At 45.6% G+C, this 13,383-nt stretch overlaps 1 protein-coding gene and 1 long non-coding RNA gene across 3 annotated transcripts; both read left to right on the top strand.

Annotated features, from left to right (window-relative positions):
• Positions 1 to 758: 758 nt before the first annotated feature.
• Positions 759 to 13,208, top strand: SLC35A1 (solute carrier family 35 member A1). 2 transcript variants are annotated; one of them, XM_015858898.2, is made up of 8 exons: positions 759 to 839; positions 2,275 to 2,452; positions 7,338 to 7,497; positions 7,816 to 7,968; positions 8,750 to 8,816; positions 11,048 to 11,224; positions 11,617 to 11,751; positions 12,442 to 13,208. In XM_015858898.2, the coding sequence occupies exons 1-8, from the start codon at positions 824 to 826 to the stop codon at positions 12,570 to 12,572; spliced, it is 1,017 nt and encodes a 338-aa protein (XP_015714384.1). In that variant the 5' UTR covers positions 759 to 823; the 3' UTR covers positions 12,573 to 13,208. The 2 variants fall into 2 exon arrangements, with proteins under 2 accessions (XP_015714384.1, XP_085399839.1); XM_085543713.1 differs by having other exon boundaries at positions 759 to 1,682.
• Positions 1,136 to 1,617, top strand: LOC146761472 (uncharacterized). The gene is made up of 2 exons (XR_014944873.1): positions 1,136 to 1,334; positions 1,445 to 1,617. It is a non-coding gene; the product is annotated as an uncharacterized LOC146761472 (long non-coding RNA).
• Positions 13,209 to 13,383: the final 175 nt, after the last annotated feature.

Genomic DNA, 13,383 nt, shown 5'->3' with positions numbered 1-13,383 from the left:
GTCTTGAATATCTCCAGAGAAGGAGACTCCACCACCTCCCTGGGCAGCCTGTTCCAGTGCTCCGTCACCCTCACTGTAAAGAAGTTCTTGCGCACATTCGTGCGGAACTTCCTATGATGTACTTTCATCCCATTACCCCTAGTCCTGTCCCCACGCACTACTGAAAAGAGACCAGCCTCACCACTATGGCTCCCACACCTCAGGTATTTATAAACCTGGATCAAGTCCCCTCTCAGCCTTCTTTTCTCAAGACTAAACAGACCCAGTTCCCTAAGTCTCTCCTCATAGGGGAGATGCTCCAGGCCCTTCACCATCTTAGTGGCCCTCCGCTGGACTCTTTCCAAGAGATCCCTGTGTTTTTTGTACTGGGGAGCCCAGAACTGGACACAGTATTCCAGATGAGGCCTCACCAGGGCAGAGTAGAGGGGGAGGATCACCTCCTTCGACCTGCTGGACACGCTCTTTTTAATACACCCCAGTATTCCATTGGCTTTTTGGCTACAAGGGCACACTGCTGGCTCATGGTCAATCTGTCGTCCACCAGGACGCCCAGGTCCCTCTCAGCAGAGCTCCTCTGCATCAGGTCTCCCCCCAGCCTGTACTGGTGCATGCAGTTATTACTATAGCTCTGAGGAGCGCCGTTCCCGTGTTGGCGCTGACTCCTCCCGCCCGCTCACTGTCGCTGTCTCCTCCTGCGGTCGTTCTGCCCGAGCGGAGCCTCCTCCTTTATGGTAGGAGGCGGACGGGCCGCCCTCTATGGTGATGGGCGGAGCGGCGGGGCGCGGCGGGCAGCTGCTGCCCGGCTGCTGTTGGTGCCGGCACCATGTCGCCTCCGAAGGGTGAGCGGGGCTTGTTCCGCGGGGTACCGAGGGTCTGGGGGGGTGAGGGGGAAGGAGGAGGGGACCAACCCCGCCATCGCGGAGGGGCAGGGCAGGGCCGCTGCGCTCGGTTACAGCGAGGGTCCGCAAAGTGTTGTATTTTTATAGCGGCGTTTATAGGGAGACACTGCATTTAACGTTAGTTAGAACCAAGAGATGTAAAGATCTTGAAATGCAGAGTCCCGCCGGCGGTGTGAGCGCTGTTCCGGAGGAGCGCACGTGTGTTGTCAGCTGTGCTGCGTGTGGCCGGGCTAATGGTCTGCAGCCCGGGTCAGCCCGTCCTGCAGGCGCTGCTGGGCCGCTCTGATCTACCGTGCCTCTCCGACACCGTTACTGACGTGGGGACGATCGTATCTGTAAGGAAGCGGCTGATTGAAGCGATTGCGGGAGCGGGAGGCATCAGCTGTACCTCGCGGAAGTGTTATGCAGGAGGAGGAATGAACCACGTTGGCTGTGGTGGGTTCAGAAGTTCATAGCCTCGCTATGAGAACAAAGCTGCCTATCCCATGGCTCGGCTTATCAGCAAGGGAACATAAACTTACACTAATTAAGCTGCGCTTCTGTAGGATAACCAGAACGTGATGGATAATGCCCCAACAGCTGCTGCAGGAAGGCCATCGCCCCATGGTGCCATACAGAGCAGGGATTAATGTGCTCATTGGAGTGGTGGCTCCGTAGTCACACCGCATTTACAAGATCTCTTGTGTTGGAGGTGATGCTTTCACACAGAGAAACCTCATTTGGGGTTGGCACTGTTTTTTCTGCCGTTCTCTGACACTAAAAACTGGCATTATCTGGCCACAGGTAATAAGCAGTCCTTGGTAATAAGTAGTCCTTGCATGGCTGAGCTTAGCTGAGTGGACAGAACCTCTTGCTTTCTACAGTGAGTGATTTTGTATGAAGTCCTATGGCCACTCTGAGAAAATACCTCCTGCTAACTTTGGTGGAAGGTAATACGGAAGAGAATGCTGCCATAAGGTTTGTGAGATGCATTTCCTGCTTTGCTAATGCTGGGCAATTCCCTCTCTTTGTTTTTTCCAACCTGCAGCTCTGTTGGTACCTGACCCCCATACAGGACATGGAGAGGATGGGCTGCCATTGGGCATGAGTGTAGCTGAGGGGCAGGAGAGCACAGGAAGACTTAATAGATAAATTATGATTAGTTGTGCTAGAACAAAGGGTTATTTTGGGGTAGGAGAATATCTGGGACATCTAAGGGCCTGAGAAGGGACTTCAAAATTGATCTTAAACTCCATACATGAAGCACTTCACAGCACGATATTATCGTACACTGCTGCAATAGTCTTTGGTACAGTCCTACAGCTGTAGGATGCCCCGTTTCCACTCTTGAATTAAAGTGAGGTAACTCTGAAGTGTTGTCTTCGTTTCCTTTCAGAAAATGTCAGCCTGCCATTCAAGCTGTACTGCCTCACGGTGATGACCCTGGTTGCTGCCACATACACCGTGGCACTGCGGTACACCAGGACGGTGGGGGCAGAGCTCTACTTTTCAACTACCGCCGTGTGCATCACTGAAGTCATCAAGCTGTTCCTCAGCTTGGGCATCTTGGCCAGGTGAGTGTGGGGATGCCAGTGGGCGTGTGGCAAACCAGCCCCTTCTGCTCACCTCGCCTCTCAGTTACCGAGGTGCAGCTGTGTCGGGGTGATGGGTGGTCACACTGTAGTCATCTTAGTGTGGGGCAGGGCTTGAGTCCTCTTCAGTTGTAAGTACTTCGTAAGCAGCGTGATATTCAGGTGTGTCCTGTATGCATATTTTCTGTGTTTGTGTGCTTTGGAATAGGTTCAAAATGTCAGCATGGGTTATCTGCAATGATTTGAGTCTTGTAGAACTTTGGTGTAGACTGGCTGAGCCGTGGAATACTGAGTTATGTAAAATGGTCGTGTTCCTACTCATACATTTTCCCAAGCTGTGTTGCAGAAGGACATCTTGTCTCTCTGTTAATGTAGGGAATCAAAGCTAAAAGACTACAGTGACCGGCGGGCCTTCTGTAATACCAGCTATTCATCCCTGTTGCACCTGAGAGATGAGTTCTGCAACATCACTACGCAATAAATGGAAAAAGTAGTTACTTTATGAACACCGTACCTAGTAATGTCACTATATTATGTCATCTGGTGTTACACAGAATCACAGAATGACCCGGGTTGGAAGGGACCTCAAGGATCATGTAGTTCCAACTCCCCTGCCTGGCAGGGCCACCAAACATACACACTTACTAGATCAGGTTGCCCAGGGCCCCGTCCAACCTGGCCTTGAACACCTCCAAGGACGGGGCATCCACAACCTCCCTGGGCAGCCTGTTCCAGGGCCTCACCACTCGATGTTGACTCATGATATTGAAAGACATCAGGACTAATCTTTTCATGTTTGCCATTTTGTTTTCATGTCTATATTGTTTTCACATGTATTTTCTAAGCCAGTGAGCCTTAGTTTGGTTTATGTGTGATCATGCTAGTACCCTTCTCAACAGTTGTTCCATTGTTACTATGTTCCTTAGGCCAAGACCCAGAGCTGCATGCAGCACTCAAGGTGTGAACATGCTGTGGTACAATGCAGGGGAATGGAGGTGCTCCCTGGCTTGATGTCAGTTCCTTTCTGAAGGGCCCTTGGATCACAGCTGAGCTGTGGGCTGACGTGCAGGAGAGCTGCTCACATCTGTTTTTTAAGTGCTAATAGCGACTTTCAAGATGGTTGCTCTGTTTTGAGGATGTCATCTCTTAGGATTATTTCTATTTTTTTTGATAACCCAGTTTTATTTGCCATTTCAAACGGGATTAATTTTACTGACCAAGCTTTTTGAAGGTTAAGGTACCTATTTTGATCTGGTCAGCTAATATGTTTTTTTTCCTCCATGGTTAAGAGAGGGAGGTGATGAACAGCAGCACCACCAGTGTCCATCAGGCCTTGCTCACCTCTTCCCGGTGGGAAGTCTTACTTGCTGTCTGGTCTGGACACCATCCTTTGCTGTCTAGATACTCGAGCTGGTTCTCACATAGCAGAAGAGCTGGTGAATTCTGTTTGGTGCAGCGAGAAACCCTTCAGCAGCTGCTGAAAGTTCTCTTTTGGGTACCATGTATAACGTAGTATAGTCAGCAATATCCTGGTCATCTCCCTTTTTAGACCACTTATGAATATGTTGAACAGTTCCAGCCCAGCTTCCTGCAGTGCCTGCCTGATGGCCTCCTCCTGGTTTAGCATTCTACCCAATTTGTCTCCCCCAAGGCAAGGTGCCTTTGTAGTTCAGTAGCCACTTAAATCACCGTGTTCAGTATGGTTGGATACATCCCCACTCCCTTTTCTTGTTAAAACAGCCAGCTGTTTCAACTACCGCAGTACACAGGATACTGGAGTGTGACTCTCGCTTTGTTCTGGCTGCAGAGTTTGTTTTCTGACTCGTTCTTATACTACACTATTACCATGTTTACTTTTTGGTTTTCTCCTGTGAAACGTGTTCAATGAATGAATGCCGTAAGATTGTCTTTCAGAGGGGAGGGTTACGATGGTTTAAGCTGTGTAATTATTTATTCAACCGTATTGTTACGGGAAAAGGCTCCTCATATTTATTCCAAGTCCAGCTGGCCACTGGGTAGTAATGTTGTCCATGTTCTTGGGCGGTACATGATTTTGTAGTAATGGAGAAAGAAGAGCTCATATGCAAACAATAGACTTAACTTTGGGGCTTTTTTAACAACTGAGTATTCTTAATGAAGAACTAATTTCTCTTAGAGCCCATTAACTGTTCAGACCTATGTAGAAAACAGAATACATTTTTAAAGTCAAATACAGATGAATAGAATACTGAATTCAAGCTAGATTGTTTTTCATTTTACTTTGCAACATATATCTTTGGGCATGTTGTTTTGCATTATAAGCTGTACATAGAAAAGGCTTTTCCTCAGGGCTTTTCTCAGCCTCAGGGCTTCTCTGTCCAACCTGTATTTTTGCTTGGGATTACCCAGACCCAGCTCGCTTTTGGCCTTTTCCAATCAGTGGGAACTTCACCACACTGCCACAGCCTTTCAAATGCGGTTCTTTACAAATAGATGTCTGGAACAGCAGCACTTCAGTCTGGCTACTTGGGTTGTTACCACGGGCTTTGAGTTTTCTTATCTCCTGGTGCCAAGCAATATCATATGTTCATTAGAGAATAAATAAACCAACAATTCTGCCCTTAACTCTGGTGACTCAGTGTTTCATGCAGCTCCTTATCTAGTGCAATTAACCATGGTACGATGGCACGTACTCTTCCCATCTTGGTTCTGCAGACTTGAAGTGCTGTCTGTAAATCTTTCTGTCAGTGGTTGTCCCTGTGGCCATCCATGTCTTGCTGTAGACAGCTTTCTCACATGGTCAGTGTCAGTGAGTCTGTCCAAGCAGAGGTTCCCATTCTGTTAGGAAGGAGCTTTGCAAGAGACCTCGCTTGTACAGCGGGAGTGTACAAAGTCATGCTCACCTCTCTTTGGAAAGTTTACTACCCTGGTGCTGGTTTTTGCAGCTCTCCTGTTGTGGGAGAATGAGAAAAGTATCCCTTGCAGCTACCTGTATAAGAAGTGCTCCAGCCTATTCTCACTTACATAAATCCATACTTTTTTTTTTTTTATCTTTCCTTTAATGCCAGGAACAGTCAGGTTTGTCAGGAAAGGAGAATATGTAGGAATAAGGTGGCTGATGAAGGAACAAGTGTAAGGAAGATAAGAAAGATGTAGAGCTGTTGGAGCAGGTCCAGGGGGCCACTAAGATGATCAGAGGGCAGGAGCACCTCTCCTGTGAAGAAAGGTTGAGGGAGCTGGGCTTGTTCAGCTTGGAGAAAAGAAGGCTCTGGGGAGACCTCATTGCAGCCTTCCAGTACCTGAGTAGAGCTTATGAACAGAAGGGAAATCAGTGTTTTACATGGGTAGGTAATGACAGGACAAGGGGGAGTAGCTTTAGACTAAAAGAGGGGAGATTAAGAGGGCAGTGAGGCACTGGAAAAGCTGCCTGTAGAAGCTGTGGTGCCCCATCCCTGGGGGTGCTTAAGGCCAGGTTGGATGGGGCCCTTGGCAGCCTGAGCTGATGGGAGCAGCCCTGCCCATGGCAGGGGACTGGAATTGGGTGGGCTTTAAGGTCCCTTCCAATCGCAGCCATTCTGTGATTCTATGATTTTGTGAACCTGGAACACACAGATTTTACATAGTTGGAGTTTGGTGCAGGTATATGATGAATGTGTGTGGGAAGAAAGAATTCGGAACATGAGTGAAACTGGGGAGTCGGGCTTCTGGGGTGCTGAAGAGAGTGTGAGCTATTTATTCATATGTGTGTGTAAGGGAAGCAAAAGGAGCATTAAATTTAAGAGCGGTACAAGTATTCAAGTTGAAAGGCCTGTGGTATAGTTGGGGTGGAGCAGAAGTGATTTTAGATGTTGGGTTGTCCATGGTAAATGGGAGAAGAATGGCAAACAGGAAATGTGGGGCCTGGGAGAGCTGAGAGCTGGAGGCAGTGAGCTGCAGTGACAAGGAAGCAGGAAAAGTCATGCTCTTGTGCAGCTAATAAGGAAGAAGCAGTGATGCAGAGGGCAGCCTTCCAGCCAGCTGAGGAACAAGCTACAGAAAGAGGCAGCCACAAAATGTGACCCTTTCTTCCCTGTTGCCTGCAGGGCAGTAGGGAGCTGCACATCCTGCCCTGCCCTGCCTGATCAGGTTGTGTGCGCGGGTGTGTGCAGCTCTGGCTGCTCTCTCAGCACAAGTGAGGAGAGCAGACTGAGGCTGGCTGAGGGGTGAGAGGTGCTTCACTACAGAGTACAAGGGAGAGTATAACCCTTTTCTTTTGCTGTACAGTGAGGTCCATTTTAAAGAGGATCTGGAAAACTGCAGACGTGATGTGACGCATAAATATTAATAGAGCTCCCCAAAAGGGGTTTCAGCCTTCTGTCTCACTGTCCGTATACGTGGATACTTGTTCCACTGCTTGCAGTGGCTGTTGTGCAAGATGTTACACATGGATGCATTTAGCCTGATTTCAAAACGGAGTCTTCACTTTTACTAGTTTTCTTCTTCTAGATAACCTTTATGACTGTTTGTGAGGGTGGATAGTGATAGGACAAGGGGGAATGGTCTTAAACTGAGACAGGGAGGTTTAGGTTGGATATGAAGAGGAAGTTTTTCATGCAGAGGGTGGTGATGCACTGGAACAGGTTGCCTAAGGAGGCTGTGGATGCCCCATCCCTGCAGGCATTCAAGGCCAGGCTGGATGTGGCTCTGGGCAGCCTGGTCTGGTGGTTGACAACCCTGCACATAGCAGGGGGTTGAACTGCATGATGTTTGTGGTACTTTTCAACCCAGGCCGTTCTATGATAACCTCACAATTTTTGCTCAGTCTTCCTGACAGATTTCTTGATTTGCTTTGTGTTTTCGGATATCTGCGTAGGATGGCTCCCAGTTACACTCTTATTTCCTTTTGCAGAGAATCGGGAAGTCTGGCGAGGTTAATAACATCTTTAAAAGAAAACGTCTTTGGAAGTCCCAAGGAATTGCTAAAATTAAGCGTTCCATCTTTGGTGTATGCCGTCCAAAACAATATGGCTTTTGTGGCTCTTAGCAACTTGGATGCAGCAGTCTACCAGGTAATGCACATTGTCATAAGCAGCTGCTGTACAAATCCATTTCTCTTTACAGTGTCATTTGGTGTGCGTGTGGTCTCTCTGTCTGCCCAGCACCCAGAGCTGCGTTCAGCCTTAGAAAGGCTAAACTAAAAGTTGAATGGTGCTGTGCTGCACTCAGAGCGCATCGCTGCAGTGCTAACACGCTCATTGCTGGAGTCGTTTCCAGTTCACGTATCTGTGGGGAATCAACAAATACGAAATGTCATGTTGTGGTTCCTGTTGTCTTGCGTTGGAGGAGCTTACAAAACCACGTGTTGCATGCTGTCTTCCCATCTGCAGGTGACGTACCAGTTAAAGATTCCCTGCACGGCGTTATGTACAGTCCTCATGCTAAACCGCACCCTCAGCAAACTGCAGTGGTTCTCTGTCTTCATGCTGTGTGGTGGTGTTACACTTGTTCAGTGGAAGCCTGCTCAGGCTACCAAAGTGCAGGTAAGAGCTGATTTTTTGCCACTTCATGATGAAGAATAAACTGCTTCTTATGCTTTGTATGACACCTTACAACATCTTGGAATCAAAGCAGCGTCTGTTACTTTCCACCTGCCAGTATCCAGTTCTTCCTTCCAGCCACCTCCTCTAGAACATAAACACTAGTTTGATCATTTGCTGTGGACCATTGCAGACAGGCATGTGGTAATGCTCCAGTCTCGCTTGTTGGAAAGGCAAGAGATTGCTAAAATAAGTGTAAGTTACCATCATCATAATCTGTGTAATGGCAGCACTCCATCAGAGGAACATCTGAGCAATGCTGTTTGCAGTACTTAGCATTGTAATTGTTGGAGCAGAGAGCTTGGAATCAAAGCCCTCATGGAGTTAGGAATGAAAACTCCAGTGCCTTTTGGGTGTGGGTATGTCATTTAACACGCCCTGCAGTGACATTGACCTAATCTCTTCAAGGAAGAAACAAGCGTCTTCTGTTTTGTAGGTCTTAGCTGATCATCAGCATTAGTGGGAAGGGCAGTGTGTGCTGTTGTAAAGTCCGGGTACAGCCAAGTAACCGAGCACTGCCAGGGTTGAGGAAGTACACCTGGGAAATGAAATTCCACTGTTAAGGTCCCTTCCAACCCCTACAATCCTGTGATTCTGTGAAATGCATCTTGTATTGTAATCAAACACAAGCAGTTTTGCTGTATTTAATGAAGTAGCTCTGGAATGGATTATTGTAGATTACTGAAATATTCCATCCTTTTTAACATCATGGTTGATGTTGCAGGTGGAGCAGAATCCATGGCTGGGGTTTGGAGCCATAACTATTGCTGTACTATGTTCAGGATTTGCAGGTAAAGTATTATTTCCATATGCAGTTCTTATAAGGAAGACTGGATAATTCATGATACTTAAACCAGAATGTTCTCTGTTATGTATATTCTACATCAATAGGACATCATGTGTTGACAAAACACATAGGAATGGCACAAAGCCACACCAGGAGATGGGTCAGAATAGGCAGTAGGAGGAATTCCTTTGCTGTTATGGTGACCAGACACTGGAACAGGCTTCCTAGCAAGGTGCTTCCTGCCCCATGGCTGTCAGTGCTCTAGAAGCTTTTGGATAATGCCCTTGATAATGTGCTTTAGCTTTCACTTGGCTCTGAAGTGGCCAACAGTTCTACTGTACTTTATCTTTGCTGGTTTTAAGATAAAAAAAGAACTTTATTCCTTCTGCCTGCAATTACCTTGCAGTATTTGCATTACTTAGAAGCCAGTCTCGTGACACGATTATTTCAGTTGCAGAAATAAATGGCTAGGAGCACGTGCTATTGGTTTTATGTGATGCAACTTAGAAGGCTGGCTTGAAAGCAGAAGATCCCTTCAAATGCTTAGAATGATATGAAGGGGAACTCTAAAGTGACTCAGTCAGTACAACTCATCAGTGTTATAAGCTTGGTTTTACAGCGAACGGCTCTGCTACGATGATCATAGAGGGGAGGGCTTGATTCTTGTTTGGTGCCTTTTCACTGAAATGGAAATTTTGAGTTAGAAATAGTAACTAAGACTTGGTAGAGCTCAAACAACTCAATCTGGGAGATGCAAAGTTTATAGATTTCCACAGGTGCTCCCAAGCCAGGAGACAGCATTCACAGTGAAGCATTCAAAGCCTGCTAACACTCTCTGGCTTTCTCCAATGAGGTGGGCGGACAGCTGTGCCTCTCCACATTCAGACCTTTTGCTGCTCTGGGGGATTTAGAGACACGTATGGCTTTTTTCTCCAGCAAAAGGGTTGCAGTTGGGTGTTTTCCTCACTGACAGCTGTAGCTTTGAGGCAGCAAGAAAGACAGAGGATTTCATCCATGCAGCTCCTTCTGCCCCTGGGGCTTTACTTGCTTAAAACACAAGTTCTATTCAGATTCCTTCCCTCCTCTTCCTTCCCCCACCTGTAATATGATTAAGTCATTTTGGCATCAAACCTTCACTTTCTGGACTTAACGTGCTGAATGTTTTATTCCAGCAAAGCCCCAAAAGTTATGGTTTTGTCCCTCAGAGATGAAGAAAAGTTGCTTCAAACTGTTGATCCCGCAAGTTTCCAAGCATTCAAGGACCCAGCAATGCTAGTAACAGCGTTTTAGATACATACACGTACAAATACATGTCAGCCCCAATGACACAAAACATTGCTGAATAATAGTTTTCCTAGGCTGTGCTCATTCTTTCCTACGTCTCAGCGACTGTAGTGATCTGACACCGGCTTACTTTCTCTTTTCTTAGTTTATAAAATGTACAAAATATGGTTCATGCTGAGCCAAATTTCTGGTAAGTTAATTATATGTGGTTATGCTCTGTAGGTGTTCTCAGCAGGCAGAAAACTCAAGGTAGGCTATTCTGGGTTATTTTAAGTGCTACCACCATTAACAAGACTAGGTTTTTTTGTTTATTTTGTTCCTTAAACTCAGGGGGAAAATCATACAGGGTATTTAAGTGGTTGCTTTTCTTAAACACCTGAAATGTATCTGGTTTAGGTTATGTATTAACCATACAGCCTCACTGCACCCTATTAAATTCCAAATTGTATTTTCCATGAGTTAAAGAGTAGCAAGATTTTATTTGGAGCCAACTCGGTCATTTCAGGAGGGAGTGTGACTGCCCAGGGCATCTCACCTATAGGTCTGCTCTTTGTGCTTTGTTGCTTCCATGTATTTATTTATATAACGTGATAGAGGAATAAACCATCCTATGCCATGCCCAAATCCATACATACTGTCCTCTAAGGATACAATACGAGGTGCCAAAGTGAAATGCAACTGAGCTCATCAACAATTGAAGCAACTGTAAAGAGAAACAGTATCTATTTTTGATGTTATATACACTTTTAAATGATCCTGCCCTGGAAAATGTGTGTCATCAGGGCGTGCTGTTGGGACTTCTGCATTGGGAACTTATGTGAATTGAAAAGGTCTGTATGAGGAGATGATTCCAGTGGTCTTATCTGGCTCTGAAACACTCAACTGTGAATCACTGAGGTTGATGCTTCATTGATCTTATGGAATTATTGATTTACTTCTTTATTTTTCTAGGAGTTTATTTTGAGAAGGTACTGAAGAGCTCAGATACTTCCTTGTGGGTGAGGAATATTCAGATGTACTTATCAGGGATTGTGGTGACTTTGGTTGGTGTGTACATGTCAGACGGAGCCCAGGTTCTGGAGAAGGGGTTTTTCTATGGCTATACCTTCTTCGTCTGGCTTGTCATCTGTAAGTACCTGGTGCCTGCAGGGGCCTGTTACACTGCTTTGTTGTTGTATTTTAACTTATGGTTTATCTGGTTGTATGAACCTACAAATTCAGTCCAACCCACTGTTTCTTACTATATTTTGAGGGATTTTTAAAAAATAATTTCCAAGAAAATTGTGTTTTCTTGTTCAATCGAAAATAGTGCTGAAAGAGCAGTCTAAATTAAGTGAGCGGTAAGCAGAGCATCTTTAGTTGAGTCACATCTGACCTAGAAGCCATTGTAGGTGTGCCATTTTGCTCCATGTTAACTTACCAGTTAGGATGATGTAGACCAAGCATGGACCAGAATAAAATGAATCTCTTTAAGAGTAAACAACAGCACCTCTAATAGAAATGCATTGTCTGCTTTCCAGTTCTGGCCAGTGTGGGGGGCCTCTACACTTCAGTTGTTGTGAAGTACACAGATAACATAATGAAAGGCTTTTCTGCAGCAGCAGCCATCGTTCTTTCTACTGCAGCCTCAGTCATCCTCTTTGGTCTCCAGATAAGTAAGTGTCTTTTTGCCATTTGATTTGACTGCATGTGCCCATTGCCTTGTTAGCAGACTGTACACAGTTCACACGAAAGCCATCATTCTTATGCATTTAACTCCTTTGAATTTTCCTGCTTTAACTTGGTCTTCTCCAGAACTGCTGTCTGCGTTGTGTTGCATAAGGTAACTGATAATCTTGCATTCGTGGTTTGCTCTTTCTGAGGCAGCCCGTAACTTCACAGGGAAAGGTTTATTCCCGTTTAAACACCTTGCTGCTTTAGCCAGCTCTGTTCATGAATCACTTTCTGATGCAGTTTAGTTTGCACACTGATAAATCTATTTATCTGATGGAGCTGCTGATAAGAAACTATCATTCCTTGCTGGTTTTATTGCAGCCAGTCTCAATTCCTTAGCTATTTATTTCAGCACAGGCGTTACCATATCCTGTTAAGTTACATGTGCTACTGCATCAGCTTCTACCTTCCCCTTCTCTATGGCCAGTGGTGTGTGAGAGCACATCAAACAGTGCCTGAGGTTGTGACTTAGGTGGTAAGTATCTGTGTGAGAGGAAGCAGCAGTATTCATCCTGATTAGTTCTGTGTAACTTTCAGACTCTCATTCAGACATCGTAGTTTACAGAGCTCAGTCTTCTGTAATTTTCTTCTTACACGGAGGTGTTTACTTCAACTCTTTTGTCTCTCTGCAGCTGTTACCTTTACCATGGGTGCTCTCCTGGTGTGCATTTCTATTTACCTCTATGGATTACCTCGACAAGACACCACCAAAATCCAGCCCTCAGAGCCTAAAAGTTCAAAAGAGAGACCTGATGTTGTGTGATCCGGCCTTGAAAGCGGACGGATGAGGGAAAACACAAAAGGACTTTCAAAAACAGAAAAACTGAACTTTTTAACTTAGCCTTAAGGTAGTTTTGAACTGCTGTAAGGGGGATAGGATTAAAAGCAGAAGTTCTTTCTTTTTCACACATGAAGTTGGTGCTGAGGCTTTATTACCGCTGTGGGCTGGATGGGTGTTTTATTGAAGGCGTTCTTCATTCGCTTCGGACAATGAAGAGTTCCATTTACAAGGAAGGTAGAATGAAGGAACTGAACACTCAATTGTATATAATGTATATAATGGAGGAAAATTGGTTCTTAAGGTGTATTTGATGAACTTTCTTTACCCTGTGAGGGGAAAAAATGCCCTAGAGCTTCAAAAAAACCTATTAAAAAGAGCAATTACTGCCAGCATTTTTTCTTAAACCATTTGGCAGCTGCAGTGTGATTAGTCACAGAAGAAGTTTTTCTTCTAGGTAATAGGTATGATATGAACAAAGTACTTCTCTGGTGTTCTTAGGATGATTTGTAATGCCTTTTTCTTTTATGCAGTCAAGTATGAGGTGTCAGACTAGAAGATTATCTGTGCACTTTTTCTCTAAACTCCTTTTGCATAACAAAGTGGTGCTTAAAAACAGTAGTGCATGTTATGCTTTGATTTAATTCCATCCCTCCCTGATGCCCTGAGTCCATCCACAACCTAACCATAGTACCCTAACTCACAGCCCTCCAATAAGCCATATCCCTGAGCATCACATCCAAACAGCTCTTAAACACATCCAGGGACGGCGACTCAGCCACCTCCCTGGGGAGCC

This window comes from Coturnix japonica, chromosome 3 (genome assembly GCF_054131305.1).
Source record: "Coturnix japonica strain WE chromosome 3, WE-NBRP24, whole genome shotgun sequence".
NCBI lineage: Eukaryota > Metazoa > Chordata > Aves > Galliformes > Phasianidae > Coturnix > Coturnix japonica.
This window is presented reverse-complemented; position numbering and strand designations above follow the sequence as displayed.